General features: G+C 37.2%; 3 protein-coding genes across 6 annotated transcripts in view; 2 read left to right on the top strand and 1 right to left on the bottom strand.

Annotated features, from left to right (window-relative positions):
* Positions 1-309: 309 nt before the first annotated feature.
* Positions 310-3,736, bottom strand: LOC137581838 (neurofilament heavy polypeptide). Its single transcript, XM_068296197.1, has 4 exons — positions 3,279-3,736; positions 1,989-2,354; positions 824-1,922; positions 310-750 (listed from the first exon to the last, which is right to left on the bottom strand). Exons 1-4 carry the CDS (start codon positions 3,348-3,350, stop codon positions 695-697), a joined length of 1,593 nt encoding a protein of 530 aa, XP_068152298.1. The 5' UTR covers positions 3,351-3,736; the 3' UTR covers positions 310-694.
* A 739-nt stretch (positions 3,737-4,475) lies between these two features.
* Positions 4,476-5,622, top strand: nero (deoxyhypusine hydroxylase nero). Its single transcript, XM_068296752.1, has one exon. The coding sequence runs from the start codon at positions 4,579-4,581 to the stop codon at positions 5,491-5,493; it is 915 nt and encodes a 304-aa protein (XP_068152853.1). The 5' UTR covers positions 4,476-4,578; the 3' UTR covers positions 5,494-5,622.
* A 4,102-nt stretch (positions 5,623-9,724) lies between these two features.
* Positions 9,725-23,880, top strand: part of pum (pumilio) — a 177,278-nt gene continuing 163,122 nt past the window's right edge. The window contains exons 1-2 of one of the 4 annotated variants that reach the window (XM_068297221.1): positions 9,725-10,868; positions 11,723-12,568. In XM_068297221.1, coding sequence (XP_068153322.1) covers positions 10,518-10,868; positions 11,723-12,568 — 1,197 coding nt within the window. In that variant the 5' untranslated portion in view covers positions 9,725-10,517. Of the gene's footprint in view, positions 10,869-11,722; positions 12,569-20,484; positions 20,894-23,880 lie in introns of those variants that run through there. The other 3 variants (XM_068297222.1, XM_068297223.1, XM_068297224.1) reach the window with 3 other exon arrangements.

The raw sequence follows: 23,880 nt of genomic DNA on the forward strand, positions 1-23,880 counted from the left end.
GCTGTAAATTAACACTATTAACTAGGTAAATATAATCAAAATTTTGAAAAATTATTTAAAAGCAATAGGCAATATATAAAATAAAGAATCTTCCTGTATGTGTGTGTGTGTGCATACAAGTAAGTGTAAATCTGATAAATCTTTCGTTTACATTTCATTTCAGTTGTTAAAACCTTCATTATAAGTTGTTTTTTTTTAGTTTTTAGAGTTTTTCTTAACGCTTTTTGATTGGGGTTTTTTTTTTGTGTCGAAACGAGTTTTAGTTTTTAAAATTAAGTGTTTTTTTATCTTATCATTTAAAAACATCTATTTTACATACATCCTTTTTATTATGTATTTGCTTTCGGTTGAATTAAATGTACACAAACAATATTATAATTATATATATAGGTATATTTTTATATATATATGTATATGTAAGTGGAGGCGGGAAGGATTTGATTAGATTTCTTGGATTAAATTACGTGTTGCGCCATCTTGAGGAGAAAACAAATTATAAATTTGTAATTTTTGTGTAGAATATTATTGCAATTTCGGGGAACTCTTAAATTTCATTTGCTTTGTTTTTCTTTCATAATCATCTGTTTTGGCAGCATCCTGGCTAAAAAAAGAGATGCACTTGAAAAATTTGTACACATCCGGCACGCACTAAAGGTATTGGTTTCACATTGTCAATCATATCCCATCCATATTCTCAATTACAAGCCTGCGGCGTTGCATGGTTCTCGCCATCGTCGATTTTGGGCTCGCCTGAAAATGGATGAAGAAAAATTACGTTAGATTTGGCAAATCATTGTTTAAGGTTTAACTACACGCTTTTTACCATTATCCTTGTGCTCGGTTTTGTTACTTTCGCTGGTCACTACTGTTGGCACTGTCTCCTTTACTGGGGATTCCGGCACAACTGGAGGAGCCACCTGCTTGCTGATATCATTGGTGGCAGGATCTGTGGCTGGTGGCGGAACTGGAACGGACGCTTCCGCTTCGTCATTCGGCGCTGGCGTCGCCGGTACAGAATGGTTCTCCACTGGCTTTGGATCCTCTTTTACTTCAGTGGTCACCTCAGGGACACTATCTGATTTATTGCTTGTTTCCGTTGATTCTACTGCTGGGACAGTGGTTTCTTCTACTTTCACTTCTTCTGCAGATGCCTTCGGCGCCGACGATTCGACGACCGGAGTTGATGGCGTCTGCTCGGACTGTTCCTTTTCCTTCTCCTCCGGTTGTTCAGCTGGTTTCTCGTCATTTATGGCTGGGCTAGGTTCAGTGGTATTGCTGCTCTTTGAACTGCTATCTACTTCCATGGGCTCTGGTGTGGGCTCTTTTGCCACAACTGGCTCGGATTCAGTTATCGGCGTTTCCTCCAGTGATGAAGAAGAGGATGATACAGTGACCACAGTCTCTTCAACTTTATTTTCTGGTGTCTTATCGTCGACTGGTGCATCAGTAGACACTTCTTCATCCACTTCCATTGGATCAGCATCGGTGGGAGCATCGGATTTAACAGGAATAGATTCAGTTTCTGCTACTACGGCGGGAGTACTTGTGGGCTCCTCTTGTTCGGTAGTTTTTGTCGGTTCCTTCTCTACTGCTTTTGTTTCCTCTGCTTTGGATTCTTTTATTACTTCTTCTTCCTCCTTCTCCTCCGTTTCCTCCTCTGGTTTGGCTTGCTCATTTACATGATTTTGTTTCTCTTCTGGCACTGAGGCCAAAACTTCACTATCTGTCTGATCTTTTGATTCGCTTTCCTTTTTTTCTGTTTCCTGTGTTGACGATTTCTCCTCTTCTTTCTCCTTCTCTTCCTTTTTCTCCTTCTCCTGCTCCACCACCTCCTTGTCTTCACTTTCCTCTTTCTTCTGTTTGACTGGCTCTTTCACCACTTTTGAGGGTTTCTCTTCTTTCTTCTCCTTCTTAGCAGCAGGCTGAAACCATGAAAACCATGAATATTAATATTTATATGATAAAATTAATAATATCACTAATAATACCTTGCCCTTTACGGGTTCGCTGACCTTCTCCTTTTCGTTCTTCTCTGCCGTTTCATCCTCATTCTTTTTCTTTGCTGCTGTTTTTGATTTTTCTGCTGGCGGTTCTTCGCTACTTATATCCAATTTACGTGCCCCACGTCCTTTCCCTACGCCCCCGCTACTCTTGGTAGCTGTCGGCGGCGTTACACGTGCCTTTTTAGATGGTGGCGGTGTAATTGTTTCAGCGGATCTGCTTGGTGTTCCTCGGGTACTGGAACGTGTGCGTCGTCCGCCTTCCAATTCTAGATTACCGCCCATAGTCCGTACCAGTTCTTCACTTTCAGCCTGGGCACGTTCTATAAATGACCGCCGTTTGGGTGTCCGTTTCTGTAGGAAGGATTAGGATACATTTTTTAATGATTCCTCGATTTATTAGGATGAAACTGTTGTAACCTAGTGCCTACCGGAGGTCACTATCGAAGGTGTTTCCACATTTCCTAGCCTTTTTATCTATTCTCTAACGAACTCTTAAATTAGTGAGCCTGTCTCGTAATCCTCTCAAATTACTTTGTAATTGTTTTTAGTGTAGTAAACTTTTGGCGCCAAGTTTTCAAGAACTAACAGCTAACGTGGCGGGTATACAATGTGGGCCCAATATAAATTCCGAATCATTTTACACAAAAAATAAATAAAAACAAAGAAAAATCCATTCATTTTCTCGTCTGCATCCCATGTGCTGTTAATACCAATGCTGAGTTTTTTTTTTTTGTATACAGTGCGATCTAACGAAAGTACAGCACAACACAACACAACACAAATAAAAAAAAAAACGAGCGAGACGCGGCAGCGGCAAACGGGACAGCAACGAGTAGACCCGCTGCATATATACATACACACACACACGCGCAACGAAGCGAACGGCACGAAAAGCGCGCGCACACGAGGTGAAGTAAAGCCAACATAAACATAAATAGAAAATGGAAATTGAAAAGTTACAACAAAAAAAAGAAATCAAAATGCACATTACACGCGCACACACACATATATATATATATATAGAGATACAGATGTGCATACAACTATACATACATATGAGTGGGTGCATGTGTGTGTGCGTTTCATTATTTTGGAAAATTACTGGGAGCCCCCTTCACTCACTCAATACACACGAATGCAAGGCCTAGATAATTTAGTTAGGCGCTCTTATCGCACGATCCCTGCATGTTTTCCGTGCTTGTTAATTGTTGCTAAATAGAGTACTATACATACATATGTATATTTGTATGAGTATTGCATTTTTCGAGTACTTACTGGTGTTTTCTTTTCATCGTCCGGCTTATTATCCAGCAGCGTTTCTGGCTGTATGATAGTTTCATCTGACATTTTGCACAATTTCACAATAAAATTGTTTAAATATTACAAATTTACAGATAACTATTTGTTGGCGGCGAGTTTTTTTTTTTTTTTGTATTGCCTTCTCCACTCACACTCACTCACTCAATCACACACTCGCTTCTTGTCTCGTTCAGCAGGTAAAGCACATACACACATACACGTAGAAGCCACGCTGAGTCTTCGCGCAAATTTGCTTTAAATGCAATCTATTTACACTTTTCACTAAATCAAATATTGCAACCTACGGCCGTTAGTTGGAATATGTATTCGCATAAATGTTTTATATATTTTTAGCAATTTAAAACAGTTTTTTTCACCACTTTTTGGAACGTTTTTCGTATGTGTGTGTTTAGCGCTTTGCAGGCAACGTTAGAGCTGGGAAATCCATCGTTGGCTCCATCGATAGTATCGATGGAAATTAAAAAGTGCGATAGATCGATGGAAATTTTTCGATGGCGATCTATCGAACTTGATTTGTGCGTACGTACCATTAAGTGTTTTTGCTTTTTAGCACAATAATAATAAAAGACTTATATAGTTTTAAGTTATCCAGTTGAGACTGAAGATCTTAATGAATTTTGTTTTTGTTTGAAGTTTTTTCTTTTTTGTTTCAAATGTTAATTAAATAAATTTAAAAACATAAATAACAATTTTGTATTTTATTTGAATAATAATTCGAATAACCATTTTAAATTTCCGATGGAACCATCGATAATATAGATGGTTTTATCCATCGATGGAAAAAGACCAAACCATCGATACTATCGATTTTTTTTCCATCGCTTAAAAAACCATCGAGGGGGAGACTATCGATGGATTCCCAGCTCTAGGCAACGTAATTTTATAGAGATGGGAAATTTTTCGTATGTGTGTGTTTAGAGCTTTGCGTTAAAAAATGCGTGAGTAAAACGCGCGCGTTTCAAAAACGCGTGAGTAAACCTCTCGAACATGTGAGTAAACCGTTCGAACATGTTCGACTTTTGTCGGAGTTTTACTCACGCGTTTTTAAACGCTTCGCGCGTTTTTGTCTGCATGGATATATCGATTGTATATCGAGTACTAGTCGAACCAAAACGATTCTCAATAGTATCGATTTCGAGTTCATGGTGCCCAACACTTATTGTTCAACACTAATTACTTGCACGCGGCGCCTGCTTTATTTACAATTTACAAATTACTTTATTTTTTTAACACACGCGGCGGTTGCAAGTGCATCATGGGCTCCATTTCGGAGGGTCAAATCAAAGCTATTGGCGGAGTGCTAAACAATAAGAATAGGCCATTGAAGGAGCGCTTTCGTGCCCTTTTTACGTTAAAGAATATTGGCGGCAGCACAGCTATAGCGGCTATTAGCCAGGCTTTCGATGACGACTCTGCGCTGCTTAAGCATGAATTGGCTTATTGTCTGGGTCAAATGCAGGACATTGCAGCCTTGGACATACTTACCAAAGTCCTAGAGGATACCACACAGGAGCCAATGGTTAGACACGAGGCCGCTGAAGCTATGGGGGCCATTGGCCATCCGGATGTACTGCCGCTATTGGAGAAATACAAAAAGGATCCGGTTATTGAGGTGGCCGAAACGTGTGCCATTGCCCTGGATCGTGTACGCTGGGTACAAAGTGGCCAGCATGTTAACGATACGAATCCCTATGCATCAGTTGACCCTTCACCACCGGTGGCAGAGACCAAGAGTGTGGAGGAACTAAGCGCCATCTATTTAGATGACAAACAAAGTTTGTTCGACCGATATCGCGCCATGTTCAGTCTACGCAATTTACGCACAGAGGCCAGTGTCCTGGCCATTGCCGAAGGACTGAAGGATTCCTCGGCTCTGTTTCGGCATGAGGTAGCATTTGTTCTTGGTCAATTACAGGAACCGTGCAGTATTCCATTTTTGCAGGCGAATCTAGAGGACAGTCTGGAAAACGAAATGGTCCGACATGAATGTGCCGAAGCTCTGGGCGCCATTGCCAATGAGGATTGCATACAAATACTCAACCGTTATGCAGACGATGAGAAGCGTGTGGTTAAGGAGAGCTGCGTCATAGCCTTGGACATGTGCGAGTATGAAAATAGTCCGGAATTTCAATACGCCGATGGTCTAACTAAGCTGGACGGATCAAAATGACGATATTGATTACCCCTCCTGACCAAATCTGTATATATTGATTATTCTGTGTAAATTTTTTGCGTATTATATTATCAAAGAATTTAATTGTTAGATAAACGCAAACGTGACTTGTTGCAAGAATTTAAATAGCGATAGGTTATCATTGTTGTTTTTCTTAAACGAGGTGTGGAATGAGACAAAGTGGATGTAAGATGATTCATGATGATGATTCGTGATTTCCTAATGAAATATCGCGCAATTACAAATGGTATAAAATAAAACCCTGTCTTTGTGAGGGTGCATTTACACACATATATTAAAGGTTTATTGTAGGGTAACAATTTCGCATCTTTCTTTGAGTTATTCCTTAAGAATTGTCATGTAAATTAATACAAACTCATATTCATACAAAACACTCAATATTCTTAGAGTCTAGAACCAATTAAAATCATAGATAGTTTTTGATATTAAGTTGTGGTTCACACAAAAGCTATTTCTTTAAATAAAACTGTTAAAACGACAGTAATTACATCTTTATATATGTATATTATAGTTTCCTAAAGCACTTATCTTAGATTGAGCGTTCCTATCGTTTTTGAGAAGTCTTTAAAAAAAGCAATTTATGTGCATTAAATTAGATAATATGGGTTTGTTTCCTAAAATTAATATCAGACAGATGTTTAAAATCCTAACTGCTGTTCCTAATTTTTCCCGCCTAACTATGCTCCGACAACACCGATAATGTCGATAGCGATAACTTTACGCCGATAATGTCGATTACGATAGGTTTGTTCCAATAATGTCGATTACGATAATTATGCTCCGACAACACCGATAACTTTGCTCCGATAGCGTCGATAACTTTGCTCCGATAATGCCGATTACGATAGGTTTGCGCCGATAATGTCGATTACGATAGTCGATAATGTCGATTACGACAGAGTTCCGACAATATCGATAGCGATAACTTTCCTCCGTTTGAACAATAAACAATAATAATAATAAGGTGTGTTGTGTGTTCTTGGCTCGTTTCTTGTTTTATTTGTTTAAATATATGTATATATTTAACGATTCGCATGTACAAACGACTGTGCAAACGCTTATATTTGTGTGGTTGGGTTTTGTAAATGAATTTACCGACCAGCAGCGTTCCTTTGACTGGCGGTGCCGCAAAAAACGAAAAAGGAGACAAAGAAACTGCATATCCAGCATTATTTTGCCAAAGTTATAGTATATAAACAAATTAAATGTGCTAATGTGTGTGTGTGCAGGCCGCGTGCTTACATATGTCAAAAAAAAGCCGCAAAGTAAAAAAAATTGATAAAAAAAACCGCAAACAAAAACAAACACTAAAGTGTATGTGTGTGAGACAGCGTGATGGTGTGCGTGTGTGTTTGTCTGGCGTCTAATCAAATTCGAAATGCTTCTATTATTACTTAGAGTTATAAACAAAAATGCAAAATAGCGAATAATATATTTTTGATAAATAATTTATAAAAAGAACACAAACTAAATTGAAAAGGCAGAAGCAGCGCCGAGGGGCTGCATCGACATGTTGATACCCTTGCAAATACACAACAACAAATTAGCATAATTTACGCGATTAAAAAAGTTTTCAATATTTTGTTGATTTCATCCCCCCATCTGCTTCAATATTTTAGATTTGTCTGGATATATGTGTGTACATATGCCTTTCATATATACCTTTTTTGGATAGGGTAGCCAAAATGCCTAATATTTATTTTTATAAATTAATTCTCTTTCGGTTTCTCTGTTTCTCTCGGGCATGCTCTGTTTTGTTTAGCACCATTTACCAACACTAGAGAAGAGAGCGGTTTTCGGTTATTTTGCTCTTTTGCTTTTATTATCGTTCTCGCGACGACGACGGAAGAATTCTTTAACTGCAATTCTTCTTCATCCTGTGTAAATAATTGTAATTAAAACAATAAAAATTAACAAAAAATATAAATAAAATGAAAATTCAAAAATTTCCATTGAGATATTAAGTGCATGTGTAAGTGTTCTTTTTCTCTGTGAATGTGTGAAAAATTTCATTTCATCTTCCATTATTCCTGTGACGGCGGCTGCAAAAAAAAAAACGGCACAAACACATATGTAGCCACTTGTATAAGTGTATGTGTGCTCGCGTATATGTGCATATATATATCCAGACCTAGCGGCTGTTTTTTTTTTTTTTTATATACACAGTTTGCGCAAAAAAGGAAATAAAAATGAGAATTTTTTTTTTTTTTGGTCAAAAATCAATAGAATGTTATATAGTTCTATTAAATTATAAGTGAAAATGTTTAAACAGTTCAAATTTGTTGGTGCTGGTTTTGCTTTGCATGTGTTGTATCAATTATTCTATTTGAATTTGTTGTTGTTTTTTTTTTTTTGTGTGTTGTATTTATTTTTTGCCTTGTTTCATCATTTTTCTTCCTTGTCAAGCGGCGGTGGCGGCGACGGCGGCGGCCATTTGGTCTCTCTATGTGTGTCTCTTTCGTTGCGTGTGTTTGTGAGCCCTCGGTTTCTCTCTCACATTTCTCCCCCTCTCTCGCTCTTTTTTGTATTCTCGGCCTGTTCCTGACATGCAGCAAGCACATTTGTATATAAGAATTCATCCAATAAGATTATTGTAAAATTTTAGCTTAGTTATAGTGTTTGAATTGGAAAAGCACTTCCCAGAATTTCTATTTTATTATAACAATGCGCCACGCCTCCTAAATTCAGCCCCCGCCACCGTCGTTCGTCTTTGACTTTGCGCAATTCGAAACTCCTTTTTTTTGTAATTTCGCTTTTGTTTTCCTTTTCTTTCCTGTTCATTTGTCTCTTTTACGGTTTATCTTTATGTTTGTTTATATACATATGTACATATATGTATAATCCCTCTCGCCTGTCATATCACTCTGTCCCTACCAACCGCTCTCACGTTTTCTGCTTCTTTTGGTACTCTCTCTCTCTCTCAGCGTGTGCTATCATTTCCAGGGGCCCTCTGCTTTGAGGGAGGCAAATGAAAAAATAAACCTTTGCGGTTTTCGCATACTGCACTTGTCGTCTACCAAAGGAAAGGCGGAGTGGGGGGGCTATTTGGTAAGCGATGAAGAGCGGGCGGCGGGTGGCCCATAAATCTCATAAACAATATGAGGAACCGATTTTTGTTGTTGGTTTTCTTGTAACTTAACCTCAAGCCGCCGTCGTCGTCTGCCGGTTTGCGGTGTGTCTCTTACATATACGCCTCCCCCTCCCTATCAGGTTCTTCCTCTTCTTTTTGGTTGTTGTTTCTGTTCTGTATGTTAATTTTATGTTTTTCCATTTTCTGTCTGTTTCGCGCATGATTCAGCTTCTTGGTGCTGCCTCTGCTCCTTGTGCTTCTTCTTCTTCCGTCTCTCTCTCTCTCTCTCTCTCTCTTCCTCTTCTTCATTGACACATTCTCTTTTGCTTGCTTTTTCGCTCTGTTTCTCTCGAATCGGTTTCGTTTCTGTTGTTTTTGTTTTTCATTGAATATAAATGAACATTTTTTTTGTTTAGTTTTTGTTCTTGTATTTAGCTAATTTTCGAATACATTTTTCGAAAACACATTTTCAAATAATAATGCGTATGTGTGTGGAGTGCTGTGTGTGTATTTGTGCCTTTATCTCGAAAGCTTTACCATGACCAGCACAAAATATTGAAAAAACAGTGGGAGGAGAAGCATTAGACAGCCAAATATTCATTCATAGGGTCATTGATTACATTATCAAACTCTTTTTCATTTGAACCTTGGTACTCAATATTGAACTTGAATTGCATTTAATATGGCTTAAAATAATTCTAATAAAATTTGTATATTTTGAAAAATGTTTTTAAGATGAAAACACACTTATAAAATTCAAAATCTTGGAATACATAGGTCTCTTAGGTCAAGCTAAACAAAGTTATTCAAATTTAATTTTCCATCTTTCATTTAGAATTAAAGGGAGATTATATTCAAAACATTTGGTTTTCTTTTTTTAATTAAAACATCATTAATTATATATTCTCTTTCTTTTTGTCTTTGCAGTTTGTGTATATTTTCATCATTGAAACGTCGTGTAAATTAAAATTCATCCTAATTATAAAACAACAGCAACAAAATTAATAGATATGTATAAATGAAGAGGAAATTATAAAAAAATATAAAAATTTTAAAATGAAGTTTTAATCACAATTTCTCCACCCCTATACATACGTAATTATTATAACAAATACTACAACAACAACAACAACAAATAATTAAATGCATCAAATAAATAAATAAATACATAATAATAAATTTTTAAAATTCTGCTCGTTAGGGCAACTGTGTAAAATATTATTCATAATTTTTTCGTGTTTATAAATAGTGTAAATTTTTGTATAAATATTATTGAAACAACAACAACAACAACAATAGTGACAACAACAACAACAACAACCGAATGAAAGTTATAATCAAAAATAATATAAATAAAAAAAAATGATCCAACCCGAATATAATGTAAATCCATGTTAAATATCGTAAGCAAAAAGTGTGGTTTCTGTACAGAAAAGGAAAGATCAGAAATAAACCATCTTCATATTGTGTATAGATAAAAGGCAAAAGAAAAAAAAAAAAAGGTTTATTTGTTGTCTTCTGTGCATGCATCTCTGTGTCCGTGTGTGTGTGTGTGTTGATTGTATTGATAAAGAAAAATAGAGTGTCCCCGTCGTTCTGTCGTTTCGTCGCCGTTTGAGTCGTCGTCGTTCGCCTTGTTTTTTTTTTTGCAATACGCGCCAAGTAGTCAGCTCGGAAGTAGCTAAGAAAAGCCTTCAAAATTGAGCTCTTAAGTGCGCCCACGATATCTATATCGACGGTAGCGACGCCAGCTACGCCATCGCCACAACACCATCTGCATCAACATCAGCAGCAGCAGCAACAGCCAACGATCTATCAACAACACCAACACCAACAACATTACGGTCCAGCACCAACCTTGTCATCGCCCTACTTTCAGCATCTTCATCAGCAACAACAACAACAACAGCAGCAGCAACAACAACAACACATGAAGTTTTTGGGCGGTAACGAAGATCGCAATGGACGCGGCGGTGGCACCGATGCCATTGTTATAGGCCCCAATCCTGGTGCACCTGGCGTTGGCGGTGGCTCACGCGGCAATTCTCAGGATGTTGATGCATCAGCCGCTGCCGGTGCAGCAGCAGCCGCTGCTGTTGGCTATGTATTCCAACAGCGTCCATCACCTGGCGGCGGCGCTAATGCCGGTGTGGCTATCGGTGCTGGCAGCGTAAATTCATCGGCTTTGCATGATGCCGCCGCTGCTGAATATGCCGCACATTTTGCCCAGAAACAACAGCAAACACGTTGGGCATGTGGCGATGATGGACACGGCATTGATGTGAGTATCTAATCTCGTTCTGTCTATTTCATTTAAATGTTATCTACTAGAGGGGAGGTTCAATATCATTCAATATCAAAGGTCGATTAAGCTAAGACTGTACATCAAACCACTACCAAAAGTCTTAAATTGAACATGCTTTAGAAATGGTTTTGAATATCTAAATTTTAGCTTGTTTTTAGAAAAATTCTGAATTTCCCTTTCGATCATTCGCCACTGAAAATAAAATGAACACAGATCAAATTTATTAAAAAATTGATGTATGTATGTTAATATCTATCTATTAAAAATTGTAGATCTCTAATAAAATTCAGTCAGTCCATTAAATTTTATTAAAATAAAACTAACTAAAGCAGAATTATCCGAAGAAATGTTTTGTCCCACGAAGAGAAGAATGTTCATTCTTTCGTCTTGTAAAAGGGATTAAATAAATTTTGTTGTTTAATGAAGTTTTTTTTTTATCTATTTAGTACAGTGTATAAGAAAGTCAGTGTGGTGTTCGCTTACATAAATATCTTTTCACGTGACTCAATAAACATAATGTTTTATTTGTACGTGCCTTATATTAGTTTTATATCCTACCTTGAAGTAGCGATAGTTCCATTTCTACGTTTAGTGGTCTCAGTTTCTTACAATTGCACCGCTTTCAAGATTTTTGGGGAAAAGGGAAAATGTCAGCGCCAAAAGATGAAAGCGAGAGATGGGGGAGGAGTACAAATGATTGCATAAACTGCTTGCGAAAATTGGTATTGGATAAGACAAGGTTAGCCTTCGTGTGAATTGGTAGAAGTAGGAGTAGAAGTGCAAACAACGATAATATAAAATTAATATTTATTTTTGGATTACCTTTTTAGAATCCCGACAAATGGAAGTACAATCCACCCATGAATCCAGCAAATGCGGCACCAGGTGGTCCACCTGGAGGCAGTAATGGCGGTGGTCCCGGAGCAATCGGTACGATTGGCATGGGCAGCGGTCTGGGTGTTGGTGGCAGCGGCGTCGGCGGCGGGATGGGTGGTGGTGGCACTAACGGTGGCCTACATCATCCGTCAATGGCTGCGGTACAACATGTCATGCAACAAGCTGCAGCTGTGGCCAAACACAATCATATGATGTCTCAGGCTGCTGCAGCGGCGGCTGCCCAGCAGCAGCAACAGCATCAACAACCACATCCCCAGCAGCATCAGCAGCAGCCACAGAATCAACAAGGACCCCCACATCATATGATGGGCGGTGGCAACGGTGGAGGTGTTAATAATGGTCTGGGAAATGGCTTGGGAGTTAATCAACTAAACAATCATCATCATCAGCAACAGCAGCAACATCATCAGCAGCAGCAACAACAACAGCAACAACAGCCACATCCTGGCCAACAGCAACCGCATCCTGGCCAGCAGCAGCATCATCCTGGACAATATAATTCTAATTTACTTAGCCATGCCGCCGCCTTGGGCCATCACATGCCTCCTTATGGCCCACAATCGGCTGCAGGCAGCATTTATGATCATCATGCTGGCCTACATCCTGGTCTGAACGGTGGCATGCAAAAGCCGCCGCCACCACCACCACAATTGGGTCCACAGGACTATGTCTATATGGGTGGCGGTGGTGGTGGGCAACCCACAAATATGCCCATGATGCCGCCCCAGAATCAATATATGAACAACTCTGTTATGGCTGCCGCCAATCGGAATGCAGCGGTAAGTAATAATTCTATATAAGTACATACATGTGTATAGGCTGATTTGGGTTTGGTTTAACCTTCTGATTGATGAGATTAGCCTGAGATAAGACCACTTAACTAGGCGCCCGGCGTAATTGGTTTTACTTGTTTATTTATTTTTCCTTCCCTTTCTGTGTGTTAGGTGTCATTTTTGTCTAATCAATAACCATCTTTTGGTCGGCTTAATATAAAATATTAATTTTTGGTATTATTATCGATTATTCGACGATTGATTGATCGTTCGTTATATGAAATATAAAATTTAAACCTTTTAAAGGTAATTGTCAATTTCCCTATGAGTCTAACTAGATTTATTTAGAAATATATTCTAGTTCTTTAGTCCTTTTGAGGTATTCAAAATTCCATTAGATTGATTTGCATCGTAATAAAACAAATCTCAAAGGCGACTTTTGTCAAATATGAGCAATTATTATAAATCTTTGCTACTTTGCTGTGATTCACACTAATTCCAAGCCCTTAAAATTAATAATAACATTATAAACCAAGTGACGATTGTTTCAAAAGTTTCTGAAAGTGGAATCCATATATAACCATTAGAGTTCCCCTCAAAATCCCTCAATCCCTAAACAAGAAAATGGCCACAAGCCAAAAAAAGGCAATAAAAATATTATTGATTAACTGAAGAAGAAAATTTTACGTTAGCCAAAAAAAAAAAAAAGAAGAAAAATAAGCAATTGCCCATAACTAGGCAAGAATAGCAATCAAATTAAATGAAATTGTTAAACTTCGCTTACATTAAAGTAAGGAAACTTTTTATTAAGCTGTATAAATAAACGTTTGAAAAACTTTGGCCCATAAAGTTTTTTTTTTTTTTTTTTTATAGTTATTATTATCATCTGCCAGTTAGTAAAAGTGTCAAGAGAGAAATGATAAAATTATGAAAATGAGTCATGTAGTTTTTTTTTTGTGTATTTGTGATTGTGATCAGTGAATTGCCAAATTGTTTAAATGAAAAATATACAATTTAAGCATCATTTATATTTTTTGGTAATTGATATTGAAACGCATTGTTAATGAATGGGAAAATGTTTATTGTTTGATAGCTTTAATTTTTTTGGAATAGCTTTTTAATAAAAGTGAGATTTATTATAAAAATAAAGCAGGTAACAAGTAAACGAAGGAAATTAAGATAACAAAATTGAAAAACACAAAACAGTTACAGGTTTGTCTGGAGTTAGTTTTCAAACCCAAATGGTTTTATATGCTCACACAAATACACCCATGATGAATATAATAGGTACACCCCTTAAAATTAATTTTTTTTGACTTTAAATTAGCACAACTTTTTTTCTTTTACCTTAATCACCAAAATTTAAATGCACATTTGTTTATTGAACATTTGTGTATTGTTTACCATAATTTGGAAAAGAAAAATTATTTTATTCAAAAGTTACAACAAAAATATGAAATTTCAGAATTTCGTGCTTGATGAAAATAATAGGTACACTTTAATTCACTAAGTCATATTTAATTTTTTTTGTTTTCAAATCACTGAAAATCTATTTTTGTTTCATTATCTGATTAATATGGAATGTATCCACCTTAATTTTACCGTTACTTTTCCCATCCGATTGGGAATACTCTTAATCAAAGCTTGGCAGGACTCTATCGAAGTCTTCTTCGACGCACTCCCACAATTGTCGGTTGTTGCCACTTTTTTCTGTTCGAGACTGATCCTATAGCTCACCCCACAAGTTATCGATGAGATTCAGATCCGGAGACTAACTGGGTCAAGAGAAAACCACTCCTAACCTAAGAAATTCGGACACTTTCGAGTCCTTGAGAGCCATTGGATCCAAAATGGACAATGATATTAATGTTTTTCCAATTAGGATATGACTACAAATGGCTAATCTATCAGTTCGTATCGCAAGAAGGGTTCCTTTGATGCGAACCAAAGATTTGATCATATAGCAAAGATTTCTTAACGACTACTTCACATGGGCAGCATCTGAAGTTCAAAAAAACCGGCCTAATATCCTTCTTAGCAACGAAACTAAAATTTATCTTTTCGGAAATGACTGTTCCTAACATTTAAGGCGCCCTATAACCAAAAACTTTGATCACCGCTACAGTGGTGCATGGTGTTAAAAATATTATAGTGTGGGGTTGTTTGTCTTGGTCAGAACACTATCCAATATTCCTAGTATCTGACATGATGGGAGCAGCTGACTATAGGGATGTCCTGGAAAATATTATGCTAGCATATTTAGAGGAAAAAAAGTCCCTGTGGTGGGTTTATCAACAGGATAACGACGTAAAACACACCTCAAAAATTTTAAAAACTTGGTTAGAGGTCAATATAGTGGTCGCTCTTACCTAGCCCACTTAGTCTCCGGATCTGAATCTCATCGATAACTTGTGGGGTGAGCTATAGGATCAGTCTCGAACAGAAAAAAGTGGCAACAACCGACAATTGTGGGAGTGCGTCGAAGAAGACTTCGATAGAGTCCTGCCAAGCTTTGATTAAGAGTATTCCCAATCGGATGGGAAAAGTAACGGTAAAATTAAGGTGGATACATTCCATATTAATCAGATAATGAAACAAAAATAGATTTTCAGTGATTTGAAAACAAAAAAAATTAAATATGACTTAGTGAATTAAAGTGTACCTATTATTTTCATCAAGCACGAAATTCTGAAATTTCATATTTTTTGTTGTAACTTTTGAATAAAATAATTTTTCTTTTCCAAATTATGGTAAACAATACACAAATGTTCAATAAACAAATGTGCATTTAAATTTTGGTGATTAAGGTAAAAGAAAAAAAGTTGTGCTAATTTAAAGTCAAAAAAATTAATTTTAAGGGGTGTACCTATTATATTCATCATGGGTGTACATATACTAAGCTGAGAGTAACATTTCGATTAAAAAGAAAGATTAGTATTTGCTTTTAATACAAGTTTTAGTTCTTTTAAATTAATCGCGTCTTGGCTGACTTTAACTACATTTGGCTTTTGCTATCACGTCTTCTTTCTTGGCTTTAGTCTCTAATCTGTAAGTCTTTTTGCTGTTGTTCTGGTGTTTTCTTGTTGTTGTTGTTTCTTGTTCCGCTTTAAAAGAGATATGTATTTTCATTCCGGTTGCAATTTTCAACCATATAAAGCTCTATCTCCTTATATCACATGCACATGCCACACCACAGACAAACACACACACACACACACAACATGCTTCTAATAGCAACCCATTCCACAATTCTACCATACCGGAGAGTCTCTTTTATGTACTCCATTTTATAGTAGTTCGCAACACGAGAATATTGCAAAATACATAGAGGAAAACAGAAGAAAAAAAATACGAAAAGAAGTGATGGCATTTTACCTAGAAAAAGCAAGCAACTTGCTGTTGCCTTGCTCTGTGTTCGCATTTATAAATAAAAGAATTTAATACTCGGACTCCGACTTAATGAGTTCTTCTGGGGGCCTTACATGATGTTTGTTGCAGTTTCTTGTTCTTCTTGTTGTTGTTATGTCACAATTGTTTATAGAAAAAGCAATTTTAATTAAAGAATTTCACTCGTTGAGGTAGTTTTTGGTTATGGCATTTGCCACTACTCTGAGGCTATGATGATGAGGATTACATTTCTCTCTTTCTCTCTCTGTTTGGTTTTGTAGAAATGTTAATGGACAGGTTAGGTAATTTTACTTGGCACATCTAATTGAATATATATTCTAATTGGTAGTATGTACTTTAAGGCAACATCACAGACAAATGAAATGTAATCTCTCTGCCTAATATTAAATTGTAAAGTTGGAAAGAAACTTTAAACCAATCAGAAAAATGTAGAAATTTGGTAGAATGTTCTATGGTATTGTAGTTAAAATCGGTTGAGTTGAGGACTAGAAAGGAAAGACAACTTTTTATTTAAGACTCTTAAAACTTAAACCAAATCAGTTTTCGAGTACAAAAACTATGTTTTTTAATATTTTTAAAGCTCTTGGACTTCTTTTATTTAAAAAACTAAGAGTACAACTCAAAAATTCCAAAAATGAAGCATAAATTTATGGGATAAAAACCAACATGGTTCGTTTTAACCCCCCTATAGAGGTCTGGGAAAAACTGAAAAAGGAAATACAAATTGTAAGCCATTCTTTACTTTTAGTGCCTAAAAAAAATACGCAACCAAATTTCCTTTGTTGGGCTGGGGCGTGGGTGAAGCGAAAAGGAAGAACTGTTCTACTGTTTCTTAACATAACTTTTTTTCCTTTTGGCCACAACTTCCTTTGTGCATATTGTGCAATCCGTGATGGGTAAAAGCTAAAAAGGCAAAAAATAATCGCGGTGCTACACGGACCTCCAAGCACATGAAGGACTGTGTAGGATAGCTTTCTCTTTCTCTCTTCCACGTTCTCTCTCTTACGGGTTTCCCTAGTTCTCTGTTTCTCTCACGTTCTCTCTGTTGGCCAGGCCTTTGTTCTGGCTTCTTTTGCGCTGGATTTTTGTCGTTTTTTGCTTGTTACTCCAGTTTTACTGTGTGGATACAGTAAAAACTGTCAGATAATGGAAGCTGAAGCAAACACAGAGGAGGAGCATGGTTGTTTTTGTGGGGCAGATGTTCTCTCCTCTGCTATGCCCATTTTTTTCTCTCTCTGTGTCAGTCTCTGTCTGGGTTGCTCTCTTTGTTGTTCGTGTTGTTGTTGTTGTTGCCTGCTGATGTCGTAGGTCATTGATTTGCGCTTAACTGCAAGGGAGGGAGGTGGATAGAGATAGTGAGGGAGAGGAAGGTGAAGATGGAGGGTATCTTGGGGAGCTTTGTCTGGTTTTTGTTTCACTTTTTATTGTTGCGTTGCATGTGGCGCATTCTTCTTGGTCTTGTTGTTCTTATTACTTGGTTTTTGTGTGTTCTGTTTTCTTCTGCTCTACCTATTTGACTGTTGTTGTTCTTGTTGTTGCGTGTACCATAATGATTTGTGTGTGTCTCAGATTTCCATCGTTTGTGTGTGTGTGTATGAAAATTCTGTTGCAGTTGCTGATTTTGAACGCAGCTTGTCTCAACCCTTCCCCCTGATTGCTATTTGGTTAATGGGTCGGCGGCTTTCTAATTGAAATGGCGGCGAGCTTTGACTATGGGTACAGTGATAACTAAAACGAAATGCAGAGCATGGTTTCTAGTATATTTGGGTATTAATGCTGCAGATCCTATATAATTGTTGGTTTCGTTTAAGTGAGCTTTTAATATGATATTAATTCAATTATTGCTATTTTATCTCTTCAACCTTTTAAATTCCTCTGGATCGAAATCAAGAACCCCTACGAAAGTATTCCGTTACAACTTTTGTTGTGTTGCTTGATCTGTAGTTGCAATTCTCAATTGGTTCAAGCGTTGAATGAAATAAAAGTATATCCTGATTTGCAAAGTTTTCTGATAAAAGCATTTGGTAATTCTAAAAGAAGCAAAGTACAGACAAACTACTCACTTTAGTTTGTTCATGGAAAAGATTAATTTTCTTCAGTTTTCTCGATTCCACAGAGAATGAAACCACGCATTTCCACTTGTTTCTTTATCTTTTTGACTCGAGGCAAAAACAACGAACACAGTGTTTCCCTAAGCTACCATGTCGAGGAAATTCGACTATGTTGGTGTGCGTATGCCTTCCGCATGATTTTTAATTTCACGGCGGCTTCGTTTACTCTCCTACACAAACCCCCCGGTTAAAACTCGGCAACCTCCTCCTGACCCTTGTGTTTGTGTGTGTTGAGCTTCTAAGTGAAGAAATACCGCATTCATCTTGTTTTTTTCTACTCTCTGTCGACAGCGTGTTCCCCTATTTGGCCAATTAGATGAAATGTTTGCAATTTTCCAGCGATTCAAAACGCTGCTTTTAACGATGATGATGATGGGAAACGCGTGTGGCAGAGAGTCAGTCGAGAGACAGCAATAGCAATAGCAGCAGCAGCAACAACAACAACAACGTTGGATTTGATTGATTTGCATTGCCGGCTGCTAGACCTGGTTTAGTTTTTCTTCTCTTTCTATCGCTCTTTGTAGTTGTTGTCTCTGTCTTTTCTTTATATATTCCTTACTTGCATATTATCTGTCTGGCTTTTGGCACGTTTTTCTTTTTATCTCGACCCGGCCAGCAGCAGCAGTAGCAGTAGCAGTAGGAGCAGCTGGGCAGGCCTCCTCCCGCCCGGCATCATCATCATCATCATTGCCTTTCGTTTGCTTGTTTGTTCGTTGTTGTTGTTGTTGCCGCTATGCGTCATTAAGTTGTTCGCCTTCTCGTCCGGTCTCTACCTAACCCCCCTCTATGCTCCACCGAAAGTATGTGCTATGAGTCTCTGTCAATTATCTAGGCATTAATTTAATAGAAATTTTAAATACAAACAGCAAATTGTTTGACAAATTAATTTGTTTTTTTTTTCTTCATTCTTTATGCCCTCAATTTTAATGAATGAATTGTGTGTGTTCTTTTAGTATGAGAAAAGGTTGTTATAAGTTACTAAAAAAATAACAATAATAGAAATATTAGTATACTTTTATGTATTAAGAGTCAGCTTAAGTCAGTTGATCAAAGGTTTCAAATGAACAGTGGGGACAGCAGGTTGTTTAAACGTAAAACAATACCTAAAAGATAAACATTTCGAAATAAAATCACTCCAACTATAAACAATGCAAAATAAACCAAACAAAAGTTCTCATATTTATGTTTATAAAGCGTATCCAAAGTTCGTCTATTGGCGAAGGCTTCAACTTTCTTGCTGTAATCAAACAGCTGCTTGTCGCCTGGCTTTTTGTCTCTTTCTTTCTCTTTTGGCCCCCTCCGACTTCCCTTTAAATCTAACTAACCAATTTCGTTTGCAAAATCATGATCACACACACACACACACACACTCATACACAGAAGGGCCCGTTCACCTCCACTTACACCAACACTCGCACACAGACACATTGCGTTACGGCCCACACTCAGAAAGCTTAAAAACCCCTGTCAAGCTTGCTCAGTGGCTTACACGCTCTCTTTCACTCTCTTTCATGCTCTCTCAATATTACGTAAAGAAACACAGAACCAGACCATGCTCAATTAGCAGCGTATTTTGTATACTCTGCAGAAGAGACTGATCTATCAAATAGGTAGAAATTCTTAATAAACTTAGATATGTACATACATTTGATTCAATTGAATTGAAATACCCATTGGCCAAGTGTATAATGAAACTATGCCAAATGCGGCTTAGTTGCGAGGCACACACTTATACAAACACGTGAATTTTTCTATATATACACACACACACAGATACAAGTATAGAATATAAAGCCTGACAGAGAAAGATTTAAAGAGAGAGAGAGTGAGGGAGCGAGCGAACGAGCATTGCCTGACCCTCTCATCAGCATAAATGGCTGCTGATTATGTGTATGATTACTCAGCAGCAGGCAATAGCAGCTGTTGCTTCAGAGAGCCGCGCTCTCTATATGTTTGCAAGCGTGTGTCTCTGTGTTTGTGTGTGCGTGAGATAGTTTTTTTTTTTTTTTTTTGCCAAGTTTGCCGATTAGTTTTGTTTTACCGTAGAATTTTCAGTTTGGCCGCAACAGTTGAAACGTCTGCATGGAATACGAGGGGGGCGACAAGTTTGCTAGGAAATCGTTTTAACCGATCGTGGAGAATTAATAAATATATTCTTGTACATACATATACATGTTGTATATAAGAGAAAAAGAATAGAAACCATGTGTCTTAATTTCTCCTCCTCGTCTTGCCTTCATTGAAAATGCTGTAGGGCAAGAATTGTGGATTTTTAGTGTTGTTCTTATTGTGTACATATGTAAAATACAAAAAAAAAATTGCCTTTTCATATTTGTGTGTGTGTGAGTTGTTTGTGTGAAAAACGCAGCTGAAAATTTATAAATAAATTGAAAAAGAAAATCAATATTTGAATATTTGTGTGTAAATAAATCATAACCCCAAACAACAAAAGTCAAAAGTTTTTACTCCCCATATCTCTATGTAAGAGTGTTTGTGTGTGTGTCTCCTCCTCCCTCTCTCTCGCTCAGTGTATTTGTGTGCGGAAAAGTAAGAAGCTAAAAGAAACTAGCAGAAAATCCATTGGACGGAGGAGCCAGTGTAACGTGTTTTTATTTTTTTGTTGGGCTTCGATTTACTCTCATCAACGCTGCACAGCCTGTCTGTCTCTCACTGTCACTGGCCTCTCTCGTTCTCCTTCTTCGCTCTCTGGATACACCGGGATACGTACGTGTTCTTGGCCATGATGAAATTACTGCACGATTTCATGTTGGACGCTCGCACAGCCGAGGATGTTGCACTTACACAGGAAATGGTAAAGAGAAAACAGAGATTAACAAAAAAAACAAATAGAAAATGAAAATCGAAAGGCTTTTTCAAATTCTAGAGATTAGACAATCTAATAAAACGTTCTCTTTAGCTAGGATAGGAAACAAACATTGAATCTTACATTCAAAATTGCCCTAATAACAAACTTTGCCTTGAAGGTTAAAAGATTTGGTCAATAGAAAATATGAAAAACTTAGTTTTAACTGTCAGTGTTATGGCTTAAATTCATTCAAAAACAACTTTTATCAAAGTGTTAACAATTATTTTTGCCTCTGTTTACATTTTCGCTTTATAAAATTTCAATTGACAAGTATTTTGAAAGTTTTTACTTAAAAAACGGTAAAGCTGAGTGACCCCAAATAAAACACGAAGGGCATTAAGTATGTTTGAACGTGCCCAAGGATTTTCAATAACAAAAAGGATTAAGGTTATATAGTGTTTTATTGTTTTTTCAGAACTGCTATACTTAATGCACAAGTGATGTGATCTTAAATGTTGCTTGCTGCAATTTGCCTGCCTTACATGGCATTGCTACTTATTGTAAATGTTGTCAAGTAGGGCAAAAATATTTGCACAAATCGATGAACTTTGCAAAGTGTTTGTACATATGTATAGTTTCGTATCTAAACTAGATAAAACGAATGTGTTCATTTGTAATCAGGGTTGTAAAACGTTTTTTAGTCAATGGTTGCGGTGCGCTGCTGCTAGTCTACTCTGCTGGGTGCGTCTCTCTCGTCACTCTTTCTGTTAAAGCAAATGATTTTTGTATATTATTTTTTTATTGTATTTTATTTGCTACTACTATTAGATAATAGCCGTCGCATTTCAACTAAAACCTCTCATTCTGAACTATCTGGAGACCACAAACACCAGGAACTTTAGATAGGTTTGGTGTAGGGGTCGTGCTCGTTGGGATTTGTAGATAAAAATGCTTTTTATGTTCTGTGTACCTCACATGGTTGCCTGGCTATATTGAAACTGACAAAAAGTGAATTTGATATTTGATTTGTAATATTTATCTTGATTCATTTTGGTCTTGTACGTAATCTCTAAGGACGAAGCCTCAAATGAATGGCCCAAACAATTGTGTGCAGGGTAACTCCAAGTCGTGTTGCAATTGAGGCTTTTTGCGGTTGCAGTTGTACTCGGCACTCGATTTTGTTTTACTCTGACAATTGCTTTTATATGCATTTCACGTAGTTTAACCCTAACCAGCAGCGCAAGTAAAGGAAAAAAAAAAAAAACCAAAAAACTAAAAGAAAAAACAACAACAAAAAAGCGAAAAAACAGAAGTGGTGTGGGTTAAACTGTTAAGTGAACGAGAAGAAGGGGGTTGTGTGAAAAGAAAGAGTGAAAGAGGGAGCAAAGGGAGGTACAAATTTTATGCTGTCCGTTCGGCTTTGCCTCTGCTTCTGCCCCTACCGGTTTCGTTTATATCTTTTTATTGTGTTGTGTTTTTTTCTGAAGGAATTTACATGAAAATAAATATTTTCCGGTTTCAATTATATATATGCGACTGCGAGATTCGTCCAAAAGGGGATCGTTCTATTATATATCTCTCGCTTTTGCCTGCTCCCTCTCACATACTTTTTATCTGTGTGTGTCTCTTTTTGGTCTATTTCACGGCTGATTGCATTGTCGTGGTTACTTTCTGTCTGATTAGCCAGTCAGGCAGTCAGCCATCCTCCTCTCTAGAGACTCTAGCGTAAAATAATTGTTAAGCATGAAGGGGCGTGGTGCGTTGTGTGTGTGCACAACAATGACAAACCACCGATAAGGGCAAAATGAACAAATTCGATTCCAAACAATCACAGAAACCCATCATAAATGGTAATTCCAAATCAAAAGTTTCCAACTGTTGATTTAATTGGTAATTGCAATAAACTGCAGTCAAATTCGTTTTACCGGTTTCTAATTATTATCTACTTTTAGAGTTCTCTTAAAGAAAATAGTACTGCAGAACTAATTACTGTATACTTAAGACATATTTTAAAATTAGGATCGGAGGATGATTTAAAATTGGATCTAGCCTTTTCGGCCCTTTGATTTGAATTTATCATATCTCAGTCTTCTTTAATTTATGAAACGAACATGGTGATTGTCATTTTTATTCTCCTTGGAACATGTTGTATGTACATCCGCACTTCCTTAATTTATTTTCTTCTCGACACCCAAAGGCAAAGGGCAGTCGCGCAGTCAGGGTTCGGCCATATTTTTCAATCATCAATATTTATGGCAATGGAAGCGCAAAAGCAAAAAGGTAAAATCAAATTATATAATGATGTTGCAACGACCAAAACACCTGGGCCACAAAAACGGGTTAAGGGACAAAGCGAATGAATAAATGTCGGTTGGAGGCGCCGGAAATGTTTGCATCCATGGCCAACAACAAGAAGAAGAAGCCAATAGGACAGAGAAGGGACAATAGAGAAGCGAATAAGAAGGAGTCCGGGCAGATAGACAGACAGACAGACAGTTTGATGACAATTTTATAGACGGACAACGAAGCAGACAACAGAAATAGTAAACGACGACGTCGCCATCAGTGACGGACGGAAGACATGGCAGTTAACTTCTGAGGCGTTGGTGTTGTTCTCGTAAAATGTGGGGGCATTGCAGGAGGACTCTTATTTCTTGTTCTTTTTGTTGTGGTCTTTATTGGATTTGTTCTATAGCCAATGTGTTGATGAGGTAAAAAAAAGGAAGTAGAGGGACAAGGGCAAATAATGAGTAATGCAGTCACGTGAGTTGACTATAGCACAATATTTGTTTCTTCTTCTTGAGTTCTACTAGAAAATAACTTGAAAATGTTGAAAATTTGTCATTGTTCATGCTTTTGATAGAAAATCGATCAATACATTTATCAACTATTATTTTATCAAAATAAATTATAAATAATAAATAAAATCGGTCTTAAGAATTTGGTTAGGACTCTTGTATTGGACCAAAAACATCCTCTTTCTACTTCTTTAT

This window comes from Drosophila tropicalis, unplaced genomic scaffold (assembly GCF_018151085.1).
Source record: "Drosophila tropicalis isolate 14030-0801.00 unplaced genomic scaffold, ASM1815108v1 contig_859, whole genome shotgun sequence".
NCBI classification, from domain to species: Eukaryota; Metazoa; Arthropoda; class Insecta; order Diptera; family Drosophilidae; genus Drosophila; species Drosophila tropicalis.